Below are 26,435 nucleotides of genomic sequence, written 5' to 3' on the forward strand. Positions count from 1 at the left end.
AAATACCCATTGACAGCCTCCACAACTGTTTGTGGCAATGAATTTCACAGATTTGCCACTCTCCGACAAAGGAAATTCCTCCTCCTCTCCCTTCTGGCAGATTGTAGCTGTGGAGAGTTTGCATAGATAGATGTAGGAATAAACTACAGATGCTGGTTTAGACCGAAGATAGACACAAAATGCTGGAGTAACTCAGCAGGACAGGCAGCCTCTTTGTTTAGAAGAAATGGGTGACGTTTCGGGTCGAGACCATTCTTCAGACTGCAGAAGACTGTGGGTCCCAGTTTGAAGAAGGGTCTCTGCCCGGAACGTCACCCATTCCTTCTCTCCAGAGGAGCAGCCTGTCCCGCCGAGTTACTCCAGCATTTTGTGTCTATCTTGCACAGATATGCCATCACTAAAGCTTTCTCAAGCTCTTTACATGAAGCAGTGTTAATCATTTCCCTCCTGCATGGAGGTGATGCACAGTCAACCTGGGCTTCTCTGTTTAAACATGCTCACCCTTGGAACTGGCAGCAAATGTTTAAACCTAGCCTGACTATTGAATGTTGATCCACAGAAATGTCTTTTAAATTCCTAATTTGAAAACAAAATACCTAATTATAAAATGTCTTCACCGGACACAAAACAAAGTTCAAACTTTGTGATGTTTCCAATGTATTTTTCCGGGACATCATCTATAATTCGATAAAACACATTCTTCTGAAACATCTATGCATTCTTGTGTCACAGAAGAAACAATAAATTCAACAAACTTGGCCGTAGATGGCTTGAATCAAGATTACTGAGAGCAGCTTGTTCATTTTGCAGTTATGTTTGTATGTTATGTATAATTTATATGCCTGGGGAATATTCGGTTGTGGCTTCTGATGTATCATCGCTGTTCAAAACTGGATAATGATTTGTGTTTGAAATAAAAGAACCTTTAATTCAAAATTATTAACAATTCTTTTATGGCTCTGCAAATTACTTGAAGTAAATTATTGCTGGAATTTCATATTCATAAGGAGCATGATGATAAGTTGTTTGTATTCTGCATTATTTATGTTTTTATCCAGCAAATGTGCTCCCAAATTCAAGGCACATTAATCTGAAATCATGAAAGATACATAAAATTAAAATACACCATGCACAGAAGAATAAGGCACTGTCATTTTCTGACTGTTATATATATGAGCAGACATAGCTGTCAGCAGTTCATAATATTTTCATTCAACTTTTCTTTAATTTGATGAATATTCTTGGTGATTTTTGAATTATGCGGTTTTGCTGTAATTTCCAATCAAAATTGAGCTTTAATTATAGATCAGTTAATTACGAAGTTATTTTATTCTGAAAAGCTTTGTGCAGAAATATCAGGTTGAAGTTGCATTCAATTTGAGTACAAATTCTTCTCGCTCCCCTACCCCAATACAACTCAGCAACTGATGACGATCTCAGGGTCATTTCCTGGTATGTAGATCTCAGCAAGTGAATGTAAAGATCTTTAATGTTAATTCCAGTATTTCCATGTCAGGAAATTGCCTCCACCAGCCTGCCCCTACAGATGGTGGTGTGGGGTGAATCACACCACAGAGCCCCTTCAGTCAGTGGGTCGTGAATCTGTGGAAGTCTTTGCCACAGAGATTGTAGAGGCCAAGTCAGTGGATATTTTTAAGGCAGAGATAGATAGATTTTTGATTAGTACTGATGTGAGAGGTTATGGGGAGACAGGAGAATGGGGTTAGGAGGGAGAGCTGGGGTTAGCCAGGATTGAATGGCGAAGTAGACTTGATGGGCCGAATGGCCAAATTCTACACTTCTGACCTTATTAAAAAGGGTCATTGAGTTAGGACAGAATAAACTTTGTGGTGCCGAGCGGTAAATAAGTTACTCCTCTCACTATCAAGGATACCAAACTAATTAAAAGAAAGGTATTTATAGACAGTTTGTTATTTTAACACTCTTGATTCATAATTTTCTAAAATGTTGGAGAGGTTTTTTTAATCAAAGTGAATACAGGCTGCTGTTGATTTATTTTCAAACCTAATTGCTGATTCCTGGCTAATCAGTGTATGCCTTGATAAAGTACTTTTGCATATCTCTTCATTACTAACTCACTAATGTTCCTTATTTATATTTGTGTGTTCCCAATAAGCATGAATCCAGACTTCTCAATGCTTCACAAGCACTAAAATACATGTGTATTATTGGAAAGCAGATATTCAGTCTGCACTTGCATGACATCAGTTACTTCAGGGAAATTATTTGCATGTAATTACTGTTGCAATTTACTTTTTAAAGCTTTTGGTATGCTTTGACAATGAAGGATTGTATTGCATTACAAGCTACAAACAAAATGTGCATTAAAACATGTCCTAAAGTACACAGTTGAAATAGGATTTCTGACAAGAACAAAAATAGACAGCTTATTGGCACAGCTTGGAAAGTGGTCTGTATTCAGCATGGTTACTCTGTAAACTGATAACCCCTGGTGGCCGACCATGTCATGTTTCTCATGTTGCGATATCCTGTGTCTCTTCCAGGTGTAACATGCGGAGTTAGCAATCTGATGTGATCCATAATTTTTCTTGCATAACAGCTACAACTTGTTGGTCCTTTAGTAAAGCTGATGTGTGGCAGACAACATCTGCACCACAAAAGTCTCAGATAATGAACATGTCCAACAAGAGAGAATTTAACCAACAACCCTTGATGTACTTAAGCAGTATCATCAACAAATCATCAACAATCAACATTATTATGACAACTATTGACCAGAGACACAACTAGGCAATATCAGAGATTGCAGATGCACAATTCCTCCAACACACAAACACACACACACACACACACTCACTCACTCACTCTCCCCATCCCTCCCTCACTCCAACCCTTCATCTATCCCTCCATCCATTCATCCAGCTTCCACCTGAAACGTTGAATATTCTCCTTTAGACCCTACTCGGCTCACTTAATCCCTCCAACTGATTTATTTTTGCTACTGAACTGCAGAAGCCACATAAATATCATAGCTACATGAGCAGTTCAAAGGCTGAGTATCCTGTGGCAAGTGGCTCATTTGATACCTCAAACCCTTCCGCCATCTGCAATACTGCGTGAAATAATACTCTTATTTTCTCTGTTTGAATGCAGCTCCAACAATTCTCAGGAAGCTCGACTCAACCCAGGACAAAGCATTTGTCTTGATTTGCTCTCCACCCTAAACATTCATTCTGTCTACCACCAATGCAAGATGACTTTTGTAGATACTGTCTACAAAATGCAAACAATTACCCACCCAGCATCTCTACCACCAAGAGGGACAATGGTAGCAGGCACGTGGGGACACTGCTGCTGCAAGTTCCCTTCCAAGTTGCACACTGCACTGACTTGGAAATATATTGTTAGTCTTTCATTCAGTGTTGAGTCTAGATCCAGAATGCTGCTGTGTAACAGCACTGTTGCACGACTTCAGTAGGAGTTCAGTGATTCAAGATGATGGGTTATCCCATCTTCTTTACAGCAAGTAGGGACAAGTAGTGATGAATAGTGATCTTGCCAGTAATACCCAAATTCCCAAAGTATTTTGTCTGTATATGGCACTGAAAATGTTTAACATCCATTGAGGTTAAATTGGATATGTATGCATGAACATTGATGTCATTACTGGTAACCAACCTCCCCCTTGTCCTGAAAACAATCCTTCAATAAGAAAATGACATCATATTTTTAAATTATTAATTTTGAAATGTAATATTTCAGTTTCAGAGTTATTACCCTGTGCTAAACCTGTGATTCTAAACTATCTTGGGGTGTTTTTTTGTGGTGTCTATCATGACAGACACAAAGCATTTGCTTAATTTCTGTACAGTTTCCCTGTTTCCCTTTTTCAATCTTTAGTGGATGCATGCTAAAACCAATCTCACTTTACTCCTCTGAAGACATTCTCATGGTCTACATTTCTAGATGGACTACTCTCATTTTCTATTTCTATTTCTATTCTATTTCCCATTTCCCTTTCAATGTCTTTATCATCTTATTACTGGATCATTTATGGATGGCGCCACATCGGGAAAGGTGATATTTATACCTCAGAATATGCTGTATATCTGAGCACGTTTCTTTGAGGTTGGCAATAGCACCATTCTTTTGTTGGGTTGTCTGAAAAATATTAGCACTTTCGCTTTTTTTTTACCTATCTAATATATACATTTTAAGGGCCGAGCATCTGCAAATCATAAACATTCTTAAGATTGCGTAAAATAAAATTCATAATTTGCCAAGATGATATTTATCTATGTACATTGCATAGGGTAAGATTTTGGATTTTTAAAACTGGAGAAATAAAAAGATGTTGCCTTTTTCAATATATTACCTGTGCCTACATCATAGGGCTGTGCTTACACCAATTTGCATTTTACAGGTGGAAATTATGACAGTGCATTTGAAATAGAGAAGGGCATTGGCACCATTGTTATTGCGAAACAACTGGATACTGAGCACAGGGCAACTTATAATATGACTGTGGAAGCCACGGATGGAACTAATTCAGCTGTCACACAGGTAAAACACGCAAATTAATGATTTTGGTGTTTGTTACTTCCTGGCCTATTAATGGTTTCTCTTTATAATTAAGACTTTAAATTAGCAATGTAATGTATTTTTAATGAGGAGGTGCCATCGACCTTTTGGTTCTAAATTATGAGAAAATACTACTGATTAGGAATCTTGTGTACATGTTAATGATGGAGCCATAAGAGGTGAATTCTATTTCACAGGTGAAAATATTTCTTTCCATAGGGCATCATTTTTTTCAGTCTGATATTATTTCTCAGCTGCTCATTGAACCAATCTGCTTTTATGCACGCACAGGTGTAATAATAAGTATGCATAGAAGCGTAGAGCGTGACATATCTGTAATATTTGTAATAAAAGATAGCTACGGGAGGAATATTGCAAGGATTGTGGTTCAGAATGAGCAACCCAGCATTTATGAAATCTGGCTCCAAGCTGTGATATGGAATTCAATAAATCTGGACTCCCAGAAACCTGAATCCAAAGAAGCCGGTTAGAATAATAGCCACCATTAATAACCACCTGGTTGTGACTTAAATTGCTTACTACTTGAGCAGTTGGATCAAACAATGACCATTCTCTTAGCATGGAACATCTAACTGTCCAGAAATTACCACTTTAATGGATAAATGATTTTCCAAGGCAGTGTGCAGTACCTTTTCATGTGGCACAACCTGCTGTACAGGATAGAGGGTTGAGTTATAGAAACTTACAGCATACTTATGGTCACTGTTTGAAAGCCAACTTTCAAGAATTAAGACTTTAAATTAGCAATGCAATGTATTTTTATGTAATAATTCAAGAAACTTTCCTCATGCTGCTTCTCAATGCCCTGACAAATTGTTCCTTTTCAAGCATTAATCAAGCTACCTTTTGATGGTTACATTGAATCAGTTTCCACAACTTCTTCATGAAGTGTGTTCCATGTGATCATAACTTGAAGAATTAAAATAATCTCATTTTACCCTTGTTTCTATCGCCAGTGTATAAATGTTGACTTCTCAGATCAAATATACTCTGTCTGTCTATATATTACAAAAACTCTCTTGTATGTTTCTGTGCCTACGTGCGTGTCTGTCTGCGTATGTGATCCCGGAACTATGCCAAAACGGTAAAGGATAGCGCTGAAAGTTTTGCACCAGCTTACTCACAATTGTTCGGTGGTGGTTTGTGTCAAGTTTAATTTAGATTGATGTTATATTTTACGTTATTAACATTTTTAGCTTTACAAAATCCCACTTTGCGAAGGATTTCTTCAAATCTGCACTGGCAGCTAGCAGCTATGATGTCACAATGGGATTGTAGTCCTACCAGCTACAATGTTGCTATCCTAGGACATTGAGTCCTTGTCAGCAAATGTCCTTCAGGGGAAGAATCTGCCAGCCTAACCCAGCATATATGTGATTGTAAAGCCTTTTCATTACTCTCTAAATTAAATGTTTAATGATTAGTTTTGGGTTACAAAAGATGTCCTTGTCAGTGGTACCTACATCACATTAACAAATTAAAAAAATGGTAGTGCAATTGCATTTTTTTTTAAGTTTAAAATGAGGGAGAGCCGACCTACACATTTGGGGGCTATGGGTGAGTGGTGGAATATTGAGTTGGGGGAACGGGTTGCATTGGGGGAATGGGTGAGTGGTGGAATACTGCGTAGGGGAATGTGTTGCGTTGGGGGACCAGACCTCCCGTGTGACAGGGACCTTGATCTAGTAGACTTTCAATGGTACTTTGAGGCAAATAGCTCTCAGCTATATATTTATAAAATCAAACTATTGAACACCACGGATATTGTCCATGTGATATTTTGCTCTACCATGGAACGTGCATCGCATTGTTAAATGGGACTGAGGATGACATACCAAGGATGCATGTTGAGTGGGGCAGTCGCCTTTACAAAAAGCTGAGGAAGCTGTATATTAAATCCAGTATAATCTTCAACATATCGCTGGCAGTCACAAACATCATGCACAAATTGACTGATTGGCCTCAAAAATCTGAATTTGTCGAGGATATATTAAAATTTTATTTTGAAATAAAAAAGCATGAGAGTTTTAGGCACCTGGTAAAGCTCAGGTAGTTACAGTGGTGAGTTAGTCACTTATATAGTCCAGGAAAATATCAGACTAAGTCTCAGTATAGGAGTCAGTTGATCTCAGTCAGCATGATGATGGCATCGAAAAGTGAAACACTTTTCTAAAATCAGGTGGAGGAGTAGGAAATTAATAATTCGAGCCTGCACCGCCATAATAATATGATCATGGCTGATATTTATGGGCGCCTTTCAAGAGTCTCAAGGACACCTTACAAAAATTTAGCAGGTAGAGGAAAAACATGTAAGGGGAATGAAATAAATAGTAGAGACATGACTAGTACACAAAGTAAAGACAGAATTCAATACAAAACACAATATGAGGCAATTAATGCACAGATGAAAAAAGTTCTTCTAAGGATCAGAGGTGAAGAGATTTCTTGAGGCGGGACTGGAAGATGGTGAGGGACACGGAATTGCGGATCAGTGGGAGGGAGTTCCAGAGCCTGGGAGCTGCCCTGGAGAAGGCTCTGTCCCCAAAACTGCGGAGGTTGGACTTGTGGATGGAGCCTGTCAACGGCTTAAGATCTGTAAGTTTCTATAGGATCCCCTCTCAATCTTCTTGGTTCTAGAGAATAGGTCAGTCTATCCATGGGGGGGCTTCATAAGACAGTCCTGACATCCCAGGAATCAGTCTGGTGAACCGTCTCTGCACTCCCTCTATGGCAATAATGTCCTTCCTCAGATTTGGAGACCAAAACTGTACGCAATACTCCAGGTGTGGTCTCACCAAGACCCTGTACAACTGCAGTAGAACCTCTCTGCTCCTATACTCAAATCCTTTTGCAATGAGAGCTAACATACCATTCGCTTTCTTTACTGCCTGCTGCACCTGCATGCCTACCTTCAATGACTGGTGTACCATGACACCCAGGTCTCGCTGCATCTCCCCCTTTCCCAATCGGCCACCATTTAGATAATAGTCTGCTTTCCTGTTTTTGCCACCAAAATGGATAACCTCACATTTATCCACATTATACTGCATCTGCCAAACATTTGCCCACTCACCCAGCCTATCCAAGTCACCCTGCAGGCTCCTAGCATCCTGCTCACAGCTAACACTGCCCCCCAGCTTAGTGACATCCGCAAACTTGGAGATATTGCCTTCAATTCCCTCATCCTGATCATTAATATATATTGTAAATAGCTGGGGTCCCAGTACTGGCTTTGGAGCCTATGAGGAGGAATTCTGTCTTATTGCTGTTGAGTTTGAGGAAATTATGTTGCATCCAGGTTTTTATAGCTGACAAACAGGAGTTGATATGGGAGGGGGGGGGGGGGGGGGGGTTGTGGGGGGGGGGGGATTTGCTGCCGAGGTAGATCTGGGTGTCATCAGCGTAATAGTGGAAGTTCAGATTGAAGTGGCGGAGTATCTGACCAAGGGGGAGGATGTAGATGATGAAGAGGAGGGGGCTGAGTATGGAGCCTTGGGGAACGCCTTGAGTGACTGTGGCTGTAGCAGAGGTGTTGTTGTGGAGAGAGATGAAGTGGGATCTGTTGGAAAGGTAGGAACGGAGCCAGCTGAGTGCAGAGCCTTCAATGCCGAGGTCTCCGAGTCTGGTGAGCAGTATGTTATGGTTCACTGTATCGAAGGCTGCGCTCAGGTCGAGGAGGATGAGGATGTTGAGGGAACCAGTGTCAGCAGAGGTAAGGAGGTCGTTGAGGACTTTGAGGAGAGCAGTTTCTGTGCTATGGAGGAGGCGAAAGCCAGATTGGAGGGGTTCAAGTAGATTATATGCAAGGAGGTGGGAATGAAGTTGTGACGCAACGATACGCTCCAGGGTTTTATAAAGAAAGGGAAGGTTTGAGATTAAAGCTAACCAATGCAGAACATATTTATTGTGATGCTGTTTTGCAGAAAATTACTGTGACAATTAAATCCCTTTGAGAATGGAAAGGTTGGCTGAGATTCCCCTTTTTAATAGGCAGGAACATGACTGCCTTCCTGGTAGCTCCAGTATTCACTCATTAATGTGAGCACCAAGAAGCTACTTGGAATCTTGTATTCTTGACAAAGATCAAGACCATCATAGATTAGTGGGTTTTGGATCGGAGAGAGAGAACAAGACCGTTAGAAAAGACTCTCAGTCTGAAGAAGGGTCTCATCACAGAGGATCTGTCATGGACATCACACGCTGCCGCACTGGTGAGTAAGGCAAGGCAGCGCCTTTACCACCTCAGGCTGCTGAGGAAATTCAGAGTCTCTCTGAGGATCCTTCAGTGCTTCTACTCAGGGGCTGTAGAAAGCATCTTGTCCGGCAACATCACAATCTGGTTTGGGAACTGTTCCGCCCAGGACAAGAAGGCTCGGCAGAGAGTAGTGCGTTCGGCAGAACGCACACACTATGGGAATTACACTCGCTCCCCAGCAGGACCTATACACCAGGAGGTGCAGACCCAGAGCCAGCAACATAATGAAGGACTACTAACACCCCAGCAACGGACTGTTTCAGCTACTACGGTCAGGCAAACGCCTCTGCTGTCATGCTGTGAAAACAGAGAGGATGAGATGGAGTTTCTTCCCACAGGCCATTAGGATTGTAAACTCGTATCTCACCAGGGACTAATTTACTGAACCAATTTACTGTTGTGTTGTGTCTTTTTAAAATTGCTGTTTTTTTTCTAATATGTAAATACTGATTCTGTTCTATTCTGTTCTGTAGTTTTTTGCACAATCCGCAGGTATTGCCACTGCACATCTTGTATGTGTATGTGACAAATGAACCTGACTTGATCCCAAAACATCACCCATTCATTCTATCCGGAGATGCTGCCTGTCCTGCTGAATTACTTCAGCATTTTGTGTCTAAGCGTAAGAAACCCTAAATAACTTCCCATTTAACACCAAGAGTAGAGCAGTCATCTTCCATCCGATCATCATAAGAAGGGTTTGACTGCTCATCCTCTTGAGCCTGCACCACTGTATAAGGAGATCATGGCTGACCTGATCATTGGCATCAACTCCACATTCCTATCATTTAGGTTATCATTTAACCCAGCAAAATAAAATTAAGAGTGATGGTTTTTAACCCTCAATTTCCCAACCCTCCCTCAATATTACGCTAACATTACAAAAGCTTCAATGTTCAACATATAAGTTCCCAAATGAAACATGCTATGTTGGCTAGATTTAGGAGATTTGTGAAAAGATTTATGAGGATGTTGCCAGGGCTAGAGGGTGCGAACTTTAGGGAGAGATTGAGCAGACTGGGTCTCTATTCCATGGAGTGTAGGAGGATGAAGGGAGATTTTATAGAAGTACACAAAATCATGAGATGCACAGAGTCTTTTACCCAGAGTAGGAGAATCGAGGACCAGGGGACATAGGTTCAAGGTGAAGGAGAAAAGATTTAATAGGAATCAGAGGGGTACATTTTTCACACAGAGGGTGGTGGGTGTATGGAACAAGCTGCCAGAGGAGGTAGTTGAGGCAGGGACTATCCCATTGGTTAAGGAACAATTGGACAGGTACATGAATAGGCCAAGTTTGGAGGGTTATGGACCAAGAGCAGGCAAGTGGGACTAGGGTATCTGGGACATTGTTGGCCAGAATGGGTGAGTTGGGCCGAAGGGCCTGTTTCCACACTGTGTTACTATGACTCTATCCACCACAATGACTCCTCCACATTCCTCACTGTGATGGAAGACGAAAAAAAGTTCAAATCAGATCACTTCTTTGCTCTCCCACGGTCGAGAGCTTCGAGCCTTCCGTTGACGGGATGATCTTGGCTCCCGTAGCTGGCAGCGTTTGGCCCCTCCACATCTCAGCTCCCCGCGCCGGTCGATCTGACCCCACATCGGGGCTGGTCGAAACCTTCTGCGTTGTTTGGAGCTTTCCGACATCAGTAGACTGCGATCTCTTTGATGGTGAAATCCGCAGGCCATGGTTGGAGCGTCGATCCCAGGCAAGGGAACGCAGGCTCCGATATTAAATCCACGGCTGCGCGGTGGGGCACAAAGACAGTCTCGAGCAAGGCCGCCAGCTCCATGATATTAGGCCGCAGAGTGACCGGAGATACGATCTGGAAAACAATCGCATCTCAGGCAAGGTAAGAGATTGAGTAAAAGTTTTCCCCAACCCCTCCCCGCCCACCGCCCACATAAAATAAACCAGAGAACATTAGCACAAACTTTTAAAACACACTAAAAATAACAAAAAAGACGAAAAGCCAGACAGACTGTTGGCGAGCCTGCCATCGCTGACGATGATGATTGGCATTTACACTTTAGCAATTTCTGTGACCCAAGGTAATTTTAGATTTTGTTTTGGAGTAATTTTTTACATCCTAGTGTAAAGAAGAACAAAGTTTTCATGAATGTCTGAAGAAGGGTCTCGACCCGAAATGTTGCTTATTTCCTTCGCTCCCCAGCAGGACCTATACACCAGGAGGTGCCTGCTGCCTCACCTGCTGAGTTTCTCCAGCATTTTTATCCACCTTCGATTTTCCAGCATCTGCAGTTCCTTCTGAAACAAAGTTTCATGAATTGATGTATTTTAAATTTAATAGTCTGGGATGTTAATCCATGTTATTTTCAGCCTTGATGTGTTCCTATCAAATCAGATTAATTTTGTATCAAAGACTGGAGTCACAAGTCATGAAAGCCACAGATATGGATACTAGGTACTTAAGCCCCTGTCCCACTTTCACCACCTAATTGGCGACCTCTGCCGAGTTTGCCCTTGACTCATACTCGCAGCATGGTCGCCACGAGGTCTTCGTAACTCTTCCTCATGCTTGTGAGTGGTCTCCGCGTACTCGTGGCCTCAAGTAGGTCGCGGCGTTTTTTACAGCCTGAACGAGTAAAAAAAAGGTCGGCATGGAAAAATTGATATTTTTTATTCATAGGTAGGTCGTAGGAGGTTGTGACAGTAGTCGTAGGTAAGTCGTAAGTATTCATAGGTAGTTGTAGGTAGTCGTAGGTAGGTAACTGGCCCGAGAAAATAATTTTCCTTCGGAATTCTTTGATGCTGGTTTAAACTGAAAATAGACTCAAAATGCTGGAGTAACTCAGTGGGACAGGCAGCCTCTCTGGAGAGAAGGAATGGGTGATGTTTTATCCGCAGATGTAATAATGCAGACAGTGACATTGAACAGGGTCATGATCCGAAACATCACCCAGAGATGCTGCCTGTCCCGCTGACTTACTCCAGCTTTTTTTTTGTCTTTTTTTGGTTTAAACCAGCATCTGCAGTTCCTTCCTACAGCATGTAATGCAATGCAACCCTGGGAATCTCACAATCACCAGGGCTAACTCAGGCCACTTATAAGGAAGCCAGAGTTGACAAGGTATGGAAAGCCTGCTGCAACTCAACTGTCTGAACCAGTGTTTTAACTCTGGAAGCCACAAAAAAAAAAACCTTTATTACAGAAGATGGACACAAAATGCTGGAATGGAGTAACTCAGTGAAACAGGCAGCATCTCTGGATAGAAGGAATGGATGACTTTTCAGGTCCAGACCCTTCTTCACAGTGAGAGTCAGGGGAGAGTGAGACACAGATATATAGAAGGGCCAGTTGTAAAACGAGATGCCAAAGGGGACAAAGTTCAAGGAAAATGTAGAGTAGATCATTGTTGGCTAGGGGAAGGTGACAGTGAGGCATATAAAGATAAAATTTAATCAGGAGGACAGTCAGACTTGTTGGGGAACTAGGATGTGGGAGGTGATGGAAAGAGGGAAACAGAGAAAGAGGGAAAGAAAGGGCTACTTGAAGTTAGAGAAATTATTCATACTGCTGGGTTGAAAGCTGCCCAAGCAAAATATTGTTACAGGTCTTTTTTGGGGTCCCCCAATATCCCAGTCACAACCCCCGCTTAATTTCCAGCAACTGACTGTGACCCTCTCACCACATCCCTTCGTCCCCCCAGACCTTCTCTTGAGATTGTTGTTCATGATTGTTTTCCCTCTCTGAATTGTAAGAAAAATAAAATCTGATTTTACAGAAACTGTGAGCTGAATATGAAAAAAAAAACAGAAAGTAAGGCACAAAGGAAATCAAATGTTTAACAAAATATAATAACAAGTAGAAGAATGTTCATCAAGGCTACTCATCTTCCTTAACTATTCAGTTCAATCTTGATTCATCTAAATCCTCAAATTCATTTTTTCAGTCATAACACATGTTCAAGGGTAACAGGTTATCTCCAGTGTGCACATTACCATCTAATAATTGTACATACTTTAACTTTCAGTGCTGGCTTCTCCACGGTATAAGATTTGCCTATAATTAATTTGTAAGTCCAGGCTTTTGACTGAAATCTCACTTTCTAATAGTATTCAGTTCTATTCTCATCACATCTCTTTGGATGAAAACCTGAGATCAATATTAAAAAGTCCTCTGGTTATCTGAGCCACTTCTGCCCAGAGGTTAAAGGAGATGAGGATTGGAAGGAAGGATTTTAAGATTAGTGCATTGCAAGGCAGCAAGTTTGGATCAGTGAACGGCAGCTGAATATTCATAGTTGCATCAAAAAAACGTCATTAGAACTTTGTCTTGTATGGAGAGGATGTATAGGCATACAGCACAGAAATGGGCTCTTCAGCCCAGCTCACCCTTGCTGACCAAGCTGGCCCATCTAAGCTAGTCCCATTTGCCAGAGGTTGACCCTCTAAATCTTTCCTATCATGCAGTGTCTTTTAAATCCTGATAGCACCTGCCTCAACTACCTCCTCTGGCAGCTCGTTCCATACACCTACCACTCTCTGAGTGAAAAGGCTGCCATTCGGGTTCCTATTAAAACGATGTTGTCTGGTTCTTGATTCCCCTGCCCTGGGTAAAAGACTCTGTTTATTCACTATCTATTCCGCTCATGATTTTATACAACTCTATAAGATCCCGACTCAGCCACTTACACTACCAGGAATAATGCCCCAGCCTACCCAATCTTTCCCAAATATCAGACCATTGAGACCTGGCAATATTCTCGTGAAACTTCTCTGCCATGTTTCCAGCTGATTGACATCCTTTTTATAGCAAGATATCCAAAACTGAACACAATACTTAATGTGTAGGAAGGAACTGCAATGCTGATTTAAACCGAAGATAGACATGAGGGTCGAAGGAGTCGCTTGTGGAGGCCCGCATGGGGCTGGAGTAAAGATATGGGTCTGACTGTATGAAGAAGGGTCTCGACCCGAGACATCACCCATTCCTTCTCTCCAGAGATGCTGCCCGTCCCGCTGAGTTACTCCAGCTTTTTGTGTCTATCTTGAACATAATACTCGTTGCTGTAAGCTGAGTGTGAACCAATCAACCAATACCTTGTTATATCTTGACTTAATTCATATTCTGTTTAGTTTCTCAAGACATAGAGCATCCTTCGCAACCTTTTGCAACATCCTTGTGTTATCCTTTATTGTCAAGGGTCCTCACTTTCTTGGCCATTCTGTCCAAATACTAAATATTGAGCACCCTGGAATATTTTGTTCACTCCTATTGCAAAGACTTCCCTCTAATACCAATAAGCTCATGTTTTATTACACCAGTTCATTCAATTTGTCATGAATTTTTCATGGATTCAGGTTGAGCAGCTTTAACATGAGTGTGTTTTTTAAACCATTTCTTTTTGAATTGACTTTGTTTACAGATGCATTATTTCCATGAAACACTTGCCTTTGAAATTCATCCACAAAGAGCTGTTTTAATGCAACACTACACATGTAAAATCTAATATAAAGGAATTGCTGATGCTGGTTTATACCAAAGAGAGACACATAATGCTGGAGTAACTCAGCGAGGTCAGACAGCAACTCTGGAGAAAATGGATAGGTGACGTCTTGGGTCAGCACCCTTATTCAGACTGATTGTGGTGGAGCCATGGAGGGGAGGGGGGTAAGTAATTGGATGTAAGAAAAAATGCAGGCCAAATTGGGGCTGGCAGCAGATGAGGTTCCCCGATAGGCTGCACTTCCTCAATAGCAAGAATGTCCTTCCTCAAATTAGAGGACCAAAACTGCACACAATACTCCAGTTATGGTCTCACTAGGGCCCTATACAACTGCAGAAGGACCTCTTTGCTCCTATACTAAACTCCTCTTGTTAAAAAGGCCAACATGCCATTCGCTTTCTTCATTGCCTGCTGTACCTGCATGCTTACTTTCATTGGCTGATGAACAAGGACCCCCAGATCCCATTGTACTTCCCCATTACCAAACTTGACACCATTTAGATAGTAATCGCCCTTCCTGTTTTCACTACCAACGTGGATAACCTCACATTTATCCACATTAAACGACATCTGCCATGCATCTGCCCACTCACCCAGCCTGTCCAAGTCACCCTGCATACTCATAGCATCCTCCTCACAGGTCACACTGCCACCCAGCTTTGTGTCATCTGCAAATTTGCTAATGTTACTTTGAATCCCTTCATCTAAATCATGGATGTATATTGTAAATATGCTCTTATTTCTAGTTGTTGTAATGGTCTTCCATATCCTCATTGTCCTTCATCCCAGTTTTATTATAATTCTGTTTATGTGGTTAGATCCAGCATGGATTACGACAACTGGATCCTCCCCCTCCCACTTTAAGCCGTTCCCTGACACAATGATATGTGGTTTACCCTGTTACCACACAGACAACAGAGCCTTTGGGACATTCACTCATGGCTGGTGACTATGACTATACCGTCATTAGCTGTGCTACGTTATTTTTCTCCCCGTCATTTCTGACTGCTCTCTTTCACTGATCAGATTAACCTTCCTATCCTGGTCTAAATTCACCTGCAAACTATATCCCATATCTACATATCTCTTGGACAGGCTGAGGTTCCTGAATCATTACATCCGATGTCCCCATACCCATCTTTGTAGTTGTCATAACTGTGTCTTGACCAATTTTCAAGACCAGGCCGCAGCCTAACCAAAGGGTTTTAACCATTCCGGCAATAAGCTTTACACACACATTTTCACTCTGTGAGCTGGGTTTCCTTAAGATGCAAACATTTACTATAGATGAAGTTACCAGAGATCACAGTGGACTCCACAAACTACCACATAGTGCAGCTGACAAACATCACCTGCTCTTCTATTTCATCCAATTGTGCTTATTGCATTCAATTGCCTATAGTTCCTGATTGTTCACTTTTATTTAGCTATTTAGATTGTTACAATGAGTTATCTTTACTCTAAGTCTGCAGTTTTGCCCAGAAAAAAAAGAGTAACTTTCACAATGTATCAGTTATAATTTAAAAGCTTATCGCCAGATCATTGCACTCGTCAGAGGTACAAAGGCAGCATCCTTCCTTCTTTACATTAAATCTCAACTCCGATCAATTCCTGACTTCAGTTAATTCCATTCAAATTCATTATTTGTAATCGCTTCCGTCCAACACGGAGGATCAGCACTGTAATATGCTGATGAAAACAAATATGGAATGATTACTGCTTTAGAAAAATCATTCTAAAGTTAATCCTAACCTTGTTATATAGCAAATGCAATAAATCTGTAAAACATTTGATATTTAGTTTTTAAATATAATCCCTATGGAAAAGTTATTATTTCTTCATATTGAAATGTCTGTTTTGATTGGCAGGTCAGAAATAGCTGGAAGCAGTTTAGGCCACATAAAAAAACATTTTTGGGCAATAATATTTTTGAGTTCTTTATCAGCACTATAAATTGTCAGTTTAAGATATTAGTGAATGCATCCTTGGCATAATAAATGCCAGTTTAAGATATTAGTGAATGCATCCTTGTGTTTTGTGAACTTAACAATATTATAGAGTGTATCTGTTATCTTTAGAGTCAAATTGTCCTCTATTCGTGTTGATTTATAATGGAAGGGTCTTTTGTGCATGTATTTTCCATCTGTGTATTTACAAAACACCTATATATTTTTTATTGAAGTCCTTGAGATAGACTTTGAATAACACCATAAAATACCCTGTAATGGTGTTATGTGTTTTGTGGCTTTGTCTAATACAATCTGTAGTAAGCATCGTTTTATTGGAGTTACTTAAACTATGTAGACTGCTAAAAATGTTTTTCTTTATCATAAAACATTTTGAGCTGCTCAGCCTCTGCTTCAAGGCATTTCCTTGCAATTTTTGTAAACAAAAATGTGTAGAAATTTGGTGCACAAAATGGCTTCTAGGCTTTCCCTTCACAACATAGGGTTTCATTAAAAAATCAATCGGCAAATTGGAATATCTTAATACAAGAAATTGTTTTTTGTGGTTTCCTCCCATATAGAAACATTAGTAAGCAGCTTGTGCATGCAACTGGTGAACCGTTTGCCCACTGCACGCTGGGAGTGATGCTGATTAGTTTACTGCAGCCACACAGACCAAGGGAAAATGGGAGGTGATCGGGACAGTTGTGGAGTGGGGAGTGGATAAAGGAGAAGAGGGAGTTGAAGAATGCTTAAACACTGCAGATTAAATTGGCCCCATTCCTTTTGACAATCCTATTATACTCCGTGACTGGATTGCTCAATAACCCCTGTTGGAGACAGGAAAGTGCACAGTGCCTTAGCTTTTTATAACACAGGAGGCCATTCGTCTCATTGCACCCATGCTGACCAACAAGGGAGCAGTCATTTTAGTTTTTTTCCCCTGTCCTTATTTCCCTGATCCCGTGCAATTTATTTTCTCTCACACGTCCATCAACGTTTTTAACCATTTATGACAGTAAGGAATAATTTCCATTGACCAATTAAACAGGCAGTATATCCTTTGGGATGTGAGAGGAAACTGGAGCACCCAGAGGAAACCCATCCAGTCAGAGAAAACGGGAAAACACTGAACAGGCATTCTCAATGTTAGGGTCGAACTGTGGAAGTAACACAAATAGCTGACCTTCTTTGCACCCATTTAGCAACCACCTTCAGAGCTATCTGTCTCTGCAATAAAATATACGTGCAAGAGAAAAAGTAATTTCCAGCAGAGAAACATATTTAAAAAAACCCGCTATTCATGGCCTTGCACAATGTAGTCCTTGCTAATCGGTAGATTAATGAAGAAGAAAGTAGCCTTGAATCTTTTGATGGAATTTATGTTGGTAAATCAGATGATGGTGCTCATAATGCAATGGGGAAATCGCAAAGCTAGGGTCAGCTTTGGGATCAAACACATCAGAAAGGGTTCAGTAAAGGGCAGGACCTCTATAAAAAATTAGTGCAACCATTTCAAGACACCTACAGTCTGTCTTTCAATGCCTAACATGTGACATTTTTTTATTTTTTTTTGGTGAGGGCAAGGCTGTAGATGTCCATTTGAATGGCATGCTGCTCTGGAAGGTTAGATAGCATGGGATCAGGGATTAGGGAGAGTTAGCTCACTTTAGGCACAACAGAGGATTTACTTCCTGCGGCAGCTGAGGAAACACAATCTGCCACAGGCAATGATGGTCCAATTCTACATGGCCATCGTAGATTCTGTATTCACCTTCTCCATCATGGTCTGGTTTGGCTCAGCCACCAAGCACAACACATGGAGGCTGCAGCGAATCGTCCGATCAGCAGAGAAGATTATTGGCAGCAATCTTCCCTCCATTGATGAACTGTACACTGCAAGGGCCAGGAAGCGAGCGGGCAAGATCATCTCTGACCCCTCTCACCCTGGCCGCAAACACTTTGAATCACTTCCCTCGGGAAGGCGACTCCAGACTGTCAAAGCTGCCACAGCCAGACATAAAAACAGTTTTTATCCACGAGTTGTTGCTCTACTCAACAGCCAAAAATCTGTAGCCTCCCTTTGATCTGGTATTTTGTTGGTTCACATGCTTGATCAATGGTGTTTTATCAGTAATGTTTTATTATTATTAATGCTTAGTGTTTTCTGAGTTATCCGTAACTGTCACTGTATGTCATGTTGTTATGTGGGCGGAACACCAAGGCAAATTCCTTGTATGTGAATACATGGCCAATAAACTTCGTTACTTACTTACTTATACGGAATTGGCTTCATGCAAGAAACCCTTTGTGTTGGTGGTGGAAGGGTGCTTTTCAACTGGAGATCTGTGGCAAGTGGTGTGCCTCAGGAATCGGTGTTGGGACCCATTGTTATTTGTGGTTTCTATCAATAATTTGGATGAGAACATACATGATTTGTAAATTTGTGGGTGATGCTGAAGTAGATGGTATCGTAGATCATGAAAATGGTTATCAAAAATTACAGCAGGCTCTTGATCAGTTGGGCAAGTAGGCTGAGGGATGACTAATTGATAAGTTTGCAGATAAGTGCAAAGTGTTGCATTTTGCGAAGTCAAACCAGACCAGGACTTTAACAATGAATGGTAAGGCCCTGGGGAGTAGAGCAAAAAGATGGACTATAATTATACAATTCCCTGAAAGTGACCTCACTGGTAGATAGGGTAGTAAACAAGGTTTTTATACATTGGCCTTGAGCAGTCAATGTCTAGAAGTTGGGCCGTTACGTTACAATTGTACAAGATGTTGGTGAGGGCATATTTGGAGTACTATGGTCAGTTTTGGTTACCCTGCTATAGGAAGGATGTTATTTATCTGGAAAGAGTGCAGCAAAGATTCACAGGGATGTTGCCAGGACTAGAGGGGATCAGCTGTATGGAGAGGTTGAGCAGATTAGTACTTTATTCCGTGGAGTTCAAGAAGATTATAGAGGTCTAAAAAAGTAATGAGGGGGATGGGGTGAATGTACACTGTCTTTTATCCAGTGTAGGGGAATTTAAAAAAAGACAGTGGACATTGTGAGGTGAGGGGCTAGATTTATTAAAAACCCGAGAGGCAACTCTTTCACTCTGAGGGTGGTGGTTATATGAAATGAGCTGTCAGATGAGGTAGTTGAGGCAGGTACTGGAACAGCATTTCAAATACACTTGGACAAGTACATGGTAAGGAATTTAGAGGGATATGGACATTGAACCGAAGGGCCTGTTACAATGCATAACACGGTGACAGTTATTTTAATTCCAGTTTATAATCAATGGTGTTTTAAATTGTTAAATAACAAATAGCTTCGTTTTCTGACCTGGAAAGCATCACCAGAGATGTCAGCTGTACCCCTTACCTCCAAGCATTCATTTTCCACTCCAGAGAATTGAATTGACAGTTCTGTGCTGTATGTGTTCATGCTGTGGGTGTAATTTCTCTGTCGCGCTATGAGCATGTGAGGTCCTCATTAGCATGCCTCATTCATTTTTCTGACTTAACGACAGAAATATTTATTTATTTATTTATTTATTTTATTTATTTTATTTATTCCGAACAAGTAAAGACATTAAAGACATTAATAGTAACAAAATCGAAATTATCAAACAATTGGGCATTACAATCAATATTTACAAGCAATGAAAAGAACAAAAAGCAAATTTCCAATGTCCAACTCTGTGTCTGTACAAGCTCGAAAAGGAGTGAGAAGAAGAATAACTTATTAAATCTCACCCCTTTTCCCCAACACTTCTACCATATTTAAAAATCAATTAATTAATAATAGTAATACTACCCCAGGCAATTTCCCATAATACCTACAGACATATATATACATACAACTATTATACACATACAAACTTCACAAATGTGATCAAAAGATTGTGAGTTGTAATCTCCAGATAACTTTAGTTTTAGTTCAGTTTAGAAATGCATCACTGAAACAGGCCCTTCGGCTCACCGAGCCCCTGCCGACCAGCAATCACCCCATACATTAGCACTATCCTACACACCAGGGACAATTTACACTTTTTTTACAGAAGAAAATCAACCTACAAAACCGTATGTCTTTTGGAGTGTGGGAGGAAACCGGAGCACCCGGGTAAAACCCATGCGGTCACAGAGAGAACGTAAAACTCAGTACAGGCAACACCCACAGTCAGGATCAATCCTGGGTCTCTGGTGCTGTAAGATCACCACTGCAACTCTACCACTGCACCACCGTGCCACCCAACTAGCGTGCTGCCTAAGCAAGGAATACATTTCTGGATGAGATATTAAAACAACACAATGCCTACTCGTGATTGGACAAAAGATACTATGGGTCTATTTGAAGATGAGCATGGCAATTATCCCTGGCCTGCCAATGTACATTTATTCCTCCTTCAGGATGTTGTTTGTACGATTTTACTTAGCGCAAATTGGCCGCAGTGTTATCTGTATTGCATTGGTGATTACATTTCCACTGTGGCATAAAAACTTCAAATTATTTTGTGGTGGCCTAGAAAGGCATTACATAATCAGAAGTCTCCTCCTTTGGAGAGTTTTAGTATCACTCTGTATCAACTCTGTGGAAACTGGCATCCACTTTCACATTGTTGCATGAGAGCAGTAATCGTTTTTACAGTATGCTATTTCTAGGGTTCTGACAAATGATTTCCTTTAAGTAAATTGCAATGTCCTATTTCCTTTGATCCTTTGTGGAAGATAGATTGATTATGGTAGATTAATCCATTCTAAAAATCCATCAGTAGGAGCTTGTATGGTCAAGAGTTTTTAATTGTCATTTGGACCCCTGGAGGTCACATTGTTGCAGCATACATTACACAGACAGTACAACAATTACACTAAACAATCACATAGCTTGAGGACTAAAAAAACTTATCTCTCCACTGCACTCTCTCTCCCCCCCCCCCCGATGTCAGAGTCAAAGTCAAAGCCCCCGGCTGGCGATGGCGATTGTCCCGCGGCCATTGATCCAGTCGCGCACAGGGTGAGCCCCTGTGCGCTCGCAAAGTGAGGGAAGGGGCAGTGGTGTCACATTCCTTTTCAGTAAATTGTTGCAGGAGCCCCGAAAAAAAGCATCGTCCGCGGGCTCCCGTCAACTATTTCCTTTTCGAAGTAGTCCTTTCGTGCTTCCAAGGCAGAGATAGATTGATTAATGGTAGATTAATGCTGAATGAATGTTCTTGTGTCAATGATGAGGTTACAATCACATCAGTAGGAGCTTGTATGGTGGGGTCTCCAGTGCAGGGAGAGATTCAAAAGTTTCCCCCCCCCCCACACACACCAACATAAAATAACAAAAACTACATAAAAACACAGACAAAAAATAATAAAACGCGGACAGGCTGCAGAGGCCGCTGCTGGCCAGAGCCGCGCCGCCTACCGAAGTAGGTGGGAGCAGGCGGGAGGATTCAGATGTTAAGATGGACTCTGCTGCTCCTAATTTACGTGATTATATGCACCATAGGTTCAACATCTGAGTGTTTTACATTAGTGGCAACCTTGATATTTTTTTGAAAATCTTAAGTACCATATGAAGAACTTCCTTAATTATTTTAACTACAGTAAAAAATGACAAATCCTAAATAATCAAATTGCGTAAATTGAATCATTTGCCTTATTCTGAAAAGCACATTGCCGTAACAATTGAGTTTTACCCCCAGCTAATTATGCCCTGTTTTCACCCGCAGGTGTTTATAAGAGTACTTGACCATAATGATAACGGTCCAACATTCTCCCAGCCAAGCTACGATGTGACCATTTCTGAGGATGCTGCTGTGGATACTGAAATTCTGCACATTAAAGCCACTGACAAGGATGAGAAAAACAAGCTGACCTATTCTATTCACAGCAGTATCGATCCTACAAGCATGCGGAAATTTCTGCTCGACCAAAGTACGGGCAGGTTGAGTGTAGTTGAAAAGCTGGATCATGAAGCTCAGGCACAGCACAGTTTAACGGTCATGGTGAGTAAATGTTTGATGAGTCACATCCAGAATTTGCTTTCGGATAGTAAGCCTCTGCACATCAAACCAAGATCCAATTACATCACACTGTATGATTCTAGTAACCTTTCAACTGCTGTACTACTTCTAAAGTTTACCATGATCTTTTCATCAGCAAGCATTGTAGGTCTTGGAATGTTAAATTTATCTTATCTTAATTCATCCATTTTGGTTGAATTATTTTGGAAGTAACTAACACTGAGATAACAGTGGGTGTGCAATTCAATTGAATGCAACCTTGTTCTTGTGATTAGTTTAAGAGAGAAGTGTCCAGAGACATAAGGAGCGAGACATTTGCAGCAGCCCTGCTGCTCCACTCAAGATATTGATACATTGCCGACATTCACCTTAGGTTCGGTTGACTTCTGCACCACCTTCAGACCAGATTACATTCTTTCTGATCTAGAGACCAGATGCCCATCCTTGGTCTCAGCTTTTTTGCAGTGGACGCTCCAAGGTTGCCACAGACTATTTGTGGGCAGCCTTGTGACTCAGTGAGAAACACCCTTTTTTAGCTTTAATACCGATCACTCTGACAACATCCAAGGCCACCTACATTTCACAGTTGGAGTTCCTCTTCAAATAGATTACTGGGGGCCCTGTGCAAAAGTCATCCTGCCAGTGCTGTGTTCCTGAGCCAATTCCATGAGTAACAACCAAATAGGTTTTACAGGAGCAGGGTATTAAAATAGCCTAGATCTCTAATTGAAAATGTCAGGGTTTTGTGTAGGAAGGATGCTGGTTTCTCTTCAGGATGCTGCAGATGCTGGTTTCTCATCAGCATCTCATATTTCGCTTTGGCAGCTTACACCCCAGTGGTATGAATATTGATTCATCTCATCTCAAGTAACTCTGGCATTCTCTCTCTATTCCTCCCCCATCCAAGTTGCATCAGCTTCTCATTTTCACCCAACAAACAGCTGACAATAGCCTGTTTCCTATATCATAGTTACTTTCTTGCATACCGTATCTTTCATCCATTGTTCTTTATCTCTCTACATCTTCACCTATATCTCTTGTTTCCCTTTTCCCTGACTCGACTGAAAAAGGGTCTCGACCTGAAACGTCACCCATTCCTTCTCTTTAGAGATGCTGCCTGAGTTATTCCAGCATTTTGTGTCTAATGTCAGGGTTTTTATTTGCTTCCTTCCCCACAACCATAGTGTTCATCTACCTAATTAATAACCATACCCAATATAAAAACAAACATAATGCATTACCTATTCTATTCAGGAATGGAGACCATCACAGAGAAGCTCAGATTAGATATCACATGTCATGCACACATCTGATTTATTTTCAGTGGAAGTCTACATAATAGTCAGGTGCTGAAGGATTAGTTTAAGGTTGGAGCAGAGGACCACAGGCCTTCCCATGTGTCCACGTTTCATGACTGATGACAGTTAGCTCTGCTCCTAAGCTCTCCAGGAATGCTGGCATCCTCAGATAGCTTTGGAAAAACGAAGAGTTCTTTAGAGTCAGCAGTTATCTCTGAATTCAGATTCCTGGCTCTGCTATGGCTCTAGAGCCAGCTTTGGTTTCATAAATGCTCGTACGAGGTAATCAAATATGATTTCCATCGTCCTTTTGTCAGTATAATAGTTTTCCTACACTGAAGATATTTGTTATTTTGGGCTGAAAGCCATTCTTTCTAAATCAGGCTACTTGTAACCAATACTAACAGGCATTGGCAACAGCTTTAGATGTGACTACAGTGAAAATGTTTTAAATGTTTGGTGATTTGTTGATTCCAAAAGGGCCACATTTAATTTGGCAACCCTGTCGATTTCCTGCATGGTTTCAGCCACAGTTAAAAAGAGCCCTCCAATATTGTCACATGTCCTAAAAGAACTCGCAAAAAATTAATATAATACAGTATAGATCCATTCAATAAAGAAAAATACTATTAGTTTTGCTCAAATAATTTAATGACCATAGGTGTGTTAAAACATGATAATTGCTCCACAGATTACTATTAACAGGGCCACCTGGTTTTTATTGTACCTTTGCCTGCAAGTAAAATAATGTCAGAACACTCTATGACAGTATGATAAACTCTTCACTAAAAATCCATTAAAATTCCTTTCTAAATGTAAATATAAAATAGTTTTTACCCTGAATTCCAGAATTATGATAGCATGCGTCTAAGGGCAAGACTTGACAGTATCCATCATTTAAACAGCTCTTTCAGTTTTGTTTAATAGAAAGACATAAAATTCTAGAGGAACTCAGCGGGTCACGCAGCATCTCTGCAAAACACAGATAGGTGACGTTTCAGTATGAATCTTTCTTCAGACTGATTATAGTAGGGAGAAAATGTGGAAGAGAGGTAGGGGCAGGATAAAGCCTGGCAAGTGATAGGTGGATACATTTTGAAATATTAGTCATAGAGTCTTACAGCGTGGAAACAAGCCCTTTGGACCAATGTGACCACACCGGCCAACATGCCCCATCTCCACAGAGTTCCACCTGCCAGTATTTAGCCCATATCCCTCTGAATCTGTCCTATCCATGTACCTGTCTAAATGTTTCTTAAACGATGCGATAGTACCTGTCTCAACTACCTCCTCTGGCAGAGCTCTTTCTATACACCCACCACCCTTTGCGTGAAACGGTCACCCCTCAGGTTCCTACTGAATCTTTCCACCCTCGCCTTAAACCTATGATCTCTGGTTTTTGATTCCCCTACTCTGGGCAAGATACTCTGTGCGTCTACCCGATCTATTCCTCTCATGATTTTGTATACATCTATAAGATCAGAAAGCTTTAAGTAGCCCATATAGAGGACCCACAAATAAAACCGGTAATTACAATACAATACAATTTATTTGTTATCATTTGAAACTCTTGAGGTTCAAACGAAATTTGGTTTCTGCAGTCATACACACAAGAAAAAGAACCAAGACACAACACAATTTACACAAACATCCATCACAGCAAATCTCCTCCTCACTGTGATGGAAGGCAAAGTCTTATCTATCCCCTGCACTCCTCCCGATGTCAGAGTCAAAGCCCCCGGCGGGCGATGGTAAATAAGTCCCGCGGCCATTAAAGCCGCGCCGGGCGATGTCAGGCCCCGCTCCACGTCTTGATGTTGGAGCCCCCGGTGGGGGATGGCAAGTCCCGCAGCTGTTAAAGCCGCGCCGGGCGATGTACAGCCCTGCTCCAGGTACTCTTCAGCCCCGCAACTCGGGCGGGAGAAGTCGCCGTTGCGGAAGCCCCGAAAAGTGGTCTCCCAGCAGGGACCCATGGGCTCCCGGTGTCACTGTCCACCAGACTTGCGGTCGGGCCACAGCAGCGCTCCACCGCAGCTCCACCCGCTCCGATTGAATATTATAACAATACAAATATAAAAACTATTATGAACTATACTTTCTGGGGACCACACTAAAGAATGTAAGTAAAATAATCTTACTTCGGTTTTTCTAAAGTCAATTCTCACAGAAATAGAACAAGAATTTATTTTGTACAACTATATCAGTAAAATTGATCATCCTATTTGCTAAAATTTCCCTTCATTTGCTGAGACCAGCAATGCTGAATACACTGTTCTGCTAATTAAACTTCAACCTGTGTCTTAGGTCATTATAGACACCACTATCATGATATCATTGTTCTTATCTAAGTCACTGCCTACATTGCTTCATTCCTTTCATCACTCCTAAAATCAACTGCAATCCCTTTCCCGGCCTCATCCATTCATAACTGTATTCTAATTACAACACTCAATTGAATCACTACATCCTCATGACATTGTTAACAATGACTCTGCAGGTACATTGAATGCCATATCTTTATCCCTATGTACAAATTCCTTCCTATCTATAACCTCCAGCAGTCCAATGTTTCACTGCACGCCTTTCACGTCTATGCTTTCCTCTCCATGACCCATTGCTCCACTGCTTCTCAATTTCTCTTTGGTTTGATTGTGCCTTTTGTCAGGCTTGCACCTTGTGGTAGAGAAAATTACCTCATATTTATTGGGTAGGAAGGAACTGCAGATGCTGGTTTAAACCGAAAATAGACACAAAAAGCTGGAGTCAGACAGGTCAGACAGCATCTCAGCGGGTCAGACAGCATCTCTGGAGAAAAGGAATAGATGACGTTTCGACTGAGGTCTGAAGAAGGTTCTCGACCCAAAAAGCC

General features: G+C 41.2%; 1 protein-coding gene across 3 annotated transcripts in view; it reads left to right on the plus strand.

Moving 5' to 3' along the window:
• The window catches only part of fat3a (FAT atypical cadherin 3a), a 634,737-nt gene that overhangs the window by 481,332 nt on the left and 126,970 nt on the right, over positions 1–26,435 (plus strand). For all 3 annotated transcript variants that reach the window (XM_055637278.1, XM_055637275.1, XM_055637277.1), the window contains exons 8-9: positions 4,406–4,545; positions 21,975–22,250. In XM_055637278.1, the coding sequence (XP_055493253.1) occupies positions 4,406–4,545; positions 21,975–22,250 (416 nt within the window). The remainder of the gene's footprint in view (positions 1–4,405; positions 4,546–21,974; positions 22,251–26,435) is intronic.

Source organism: Leucoraja erinacea, chromosome 6 (assembly GCF_028641065.1).
Source record: "Leucoraja erinacea ecotype New England chromosome 6, Leri_hhj_1, whole genome shotgun sequence".
Taxonomy (NCBI): Eukaryota; Metazoa; Chordata; class Chondrichthyes; order Rajiformes; family Rajidae; genus Leucoraja; species Leucoraja erinaceus.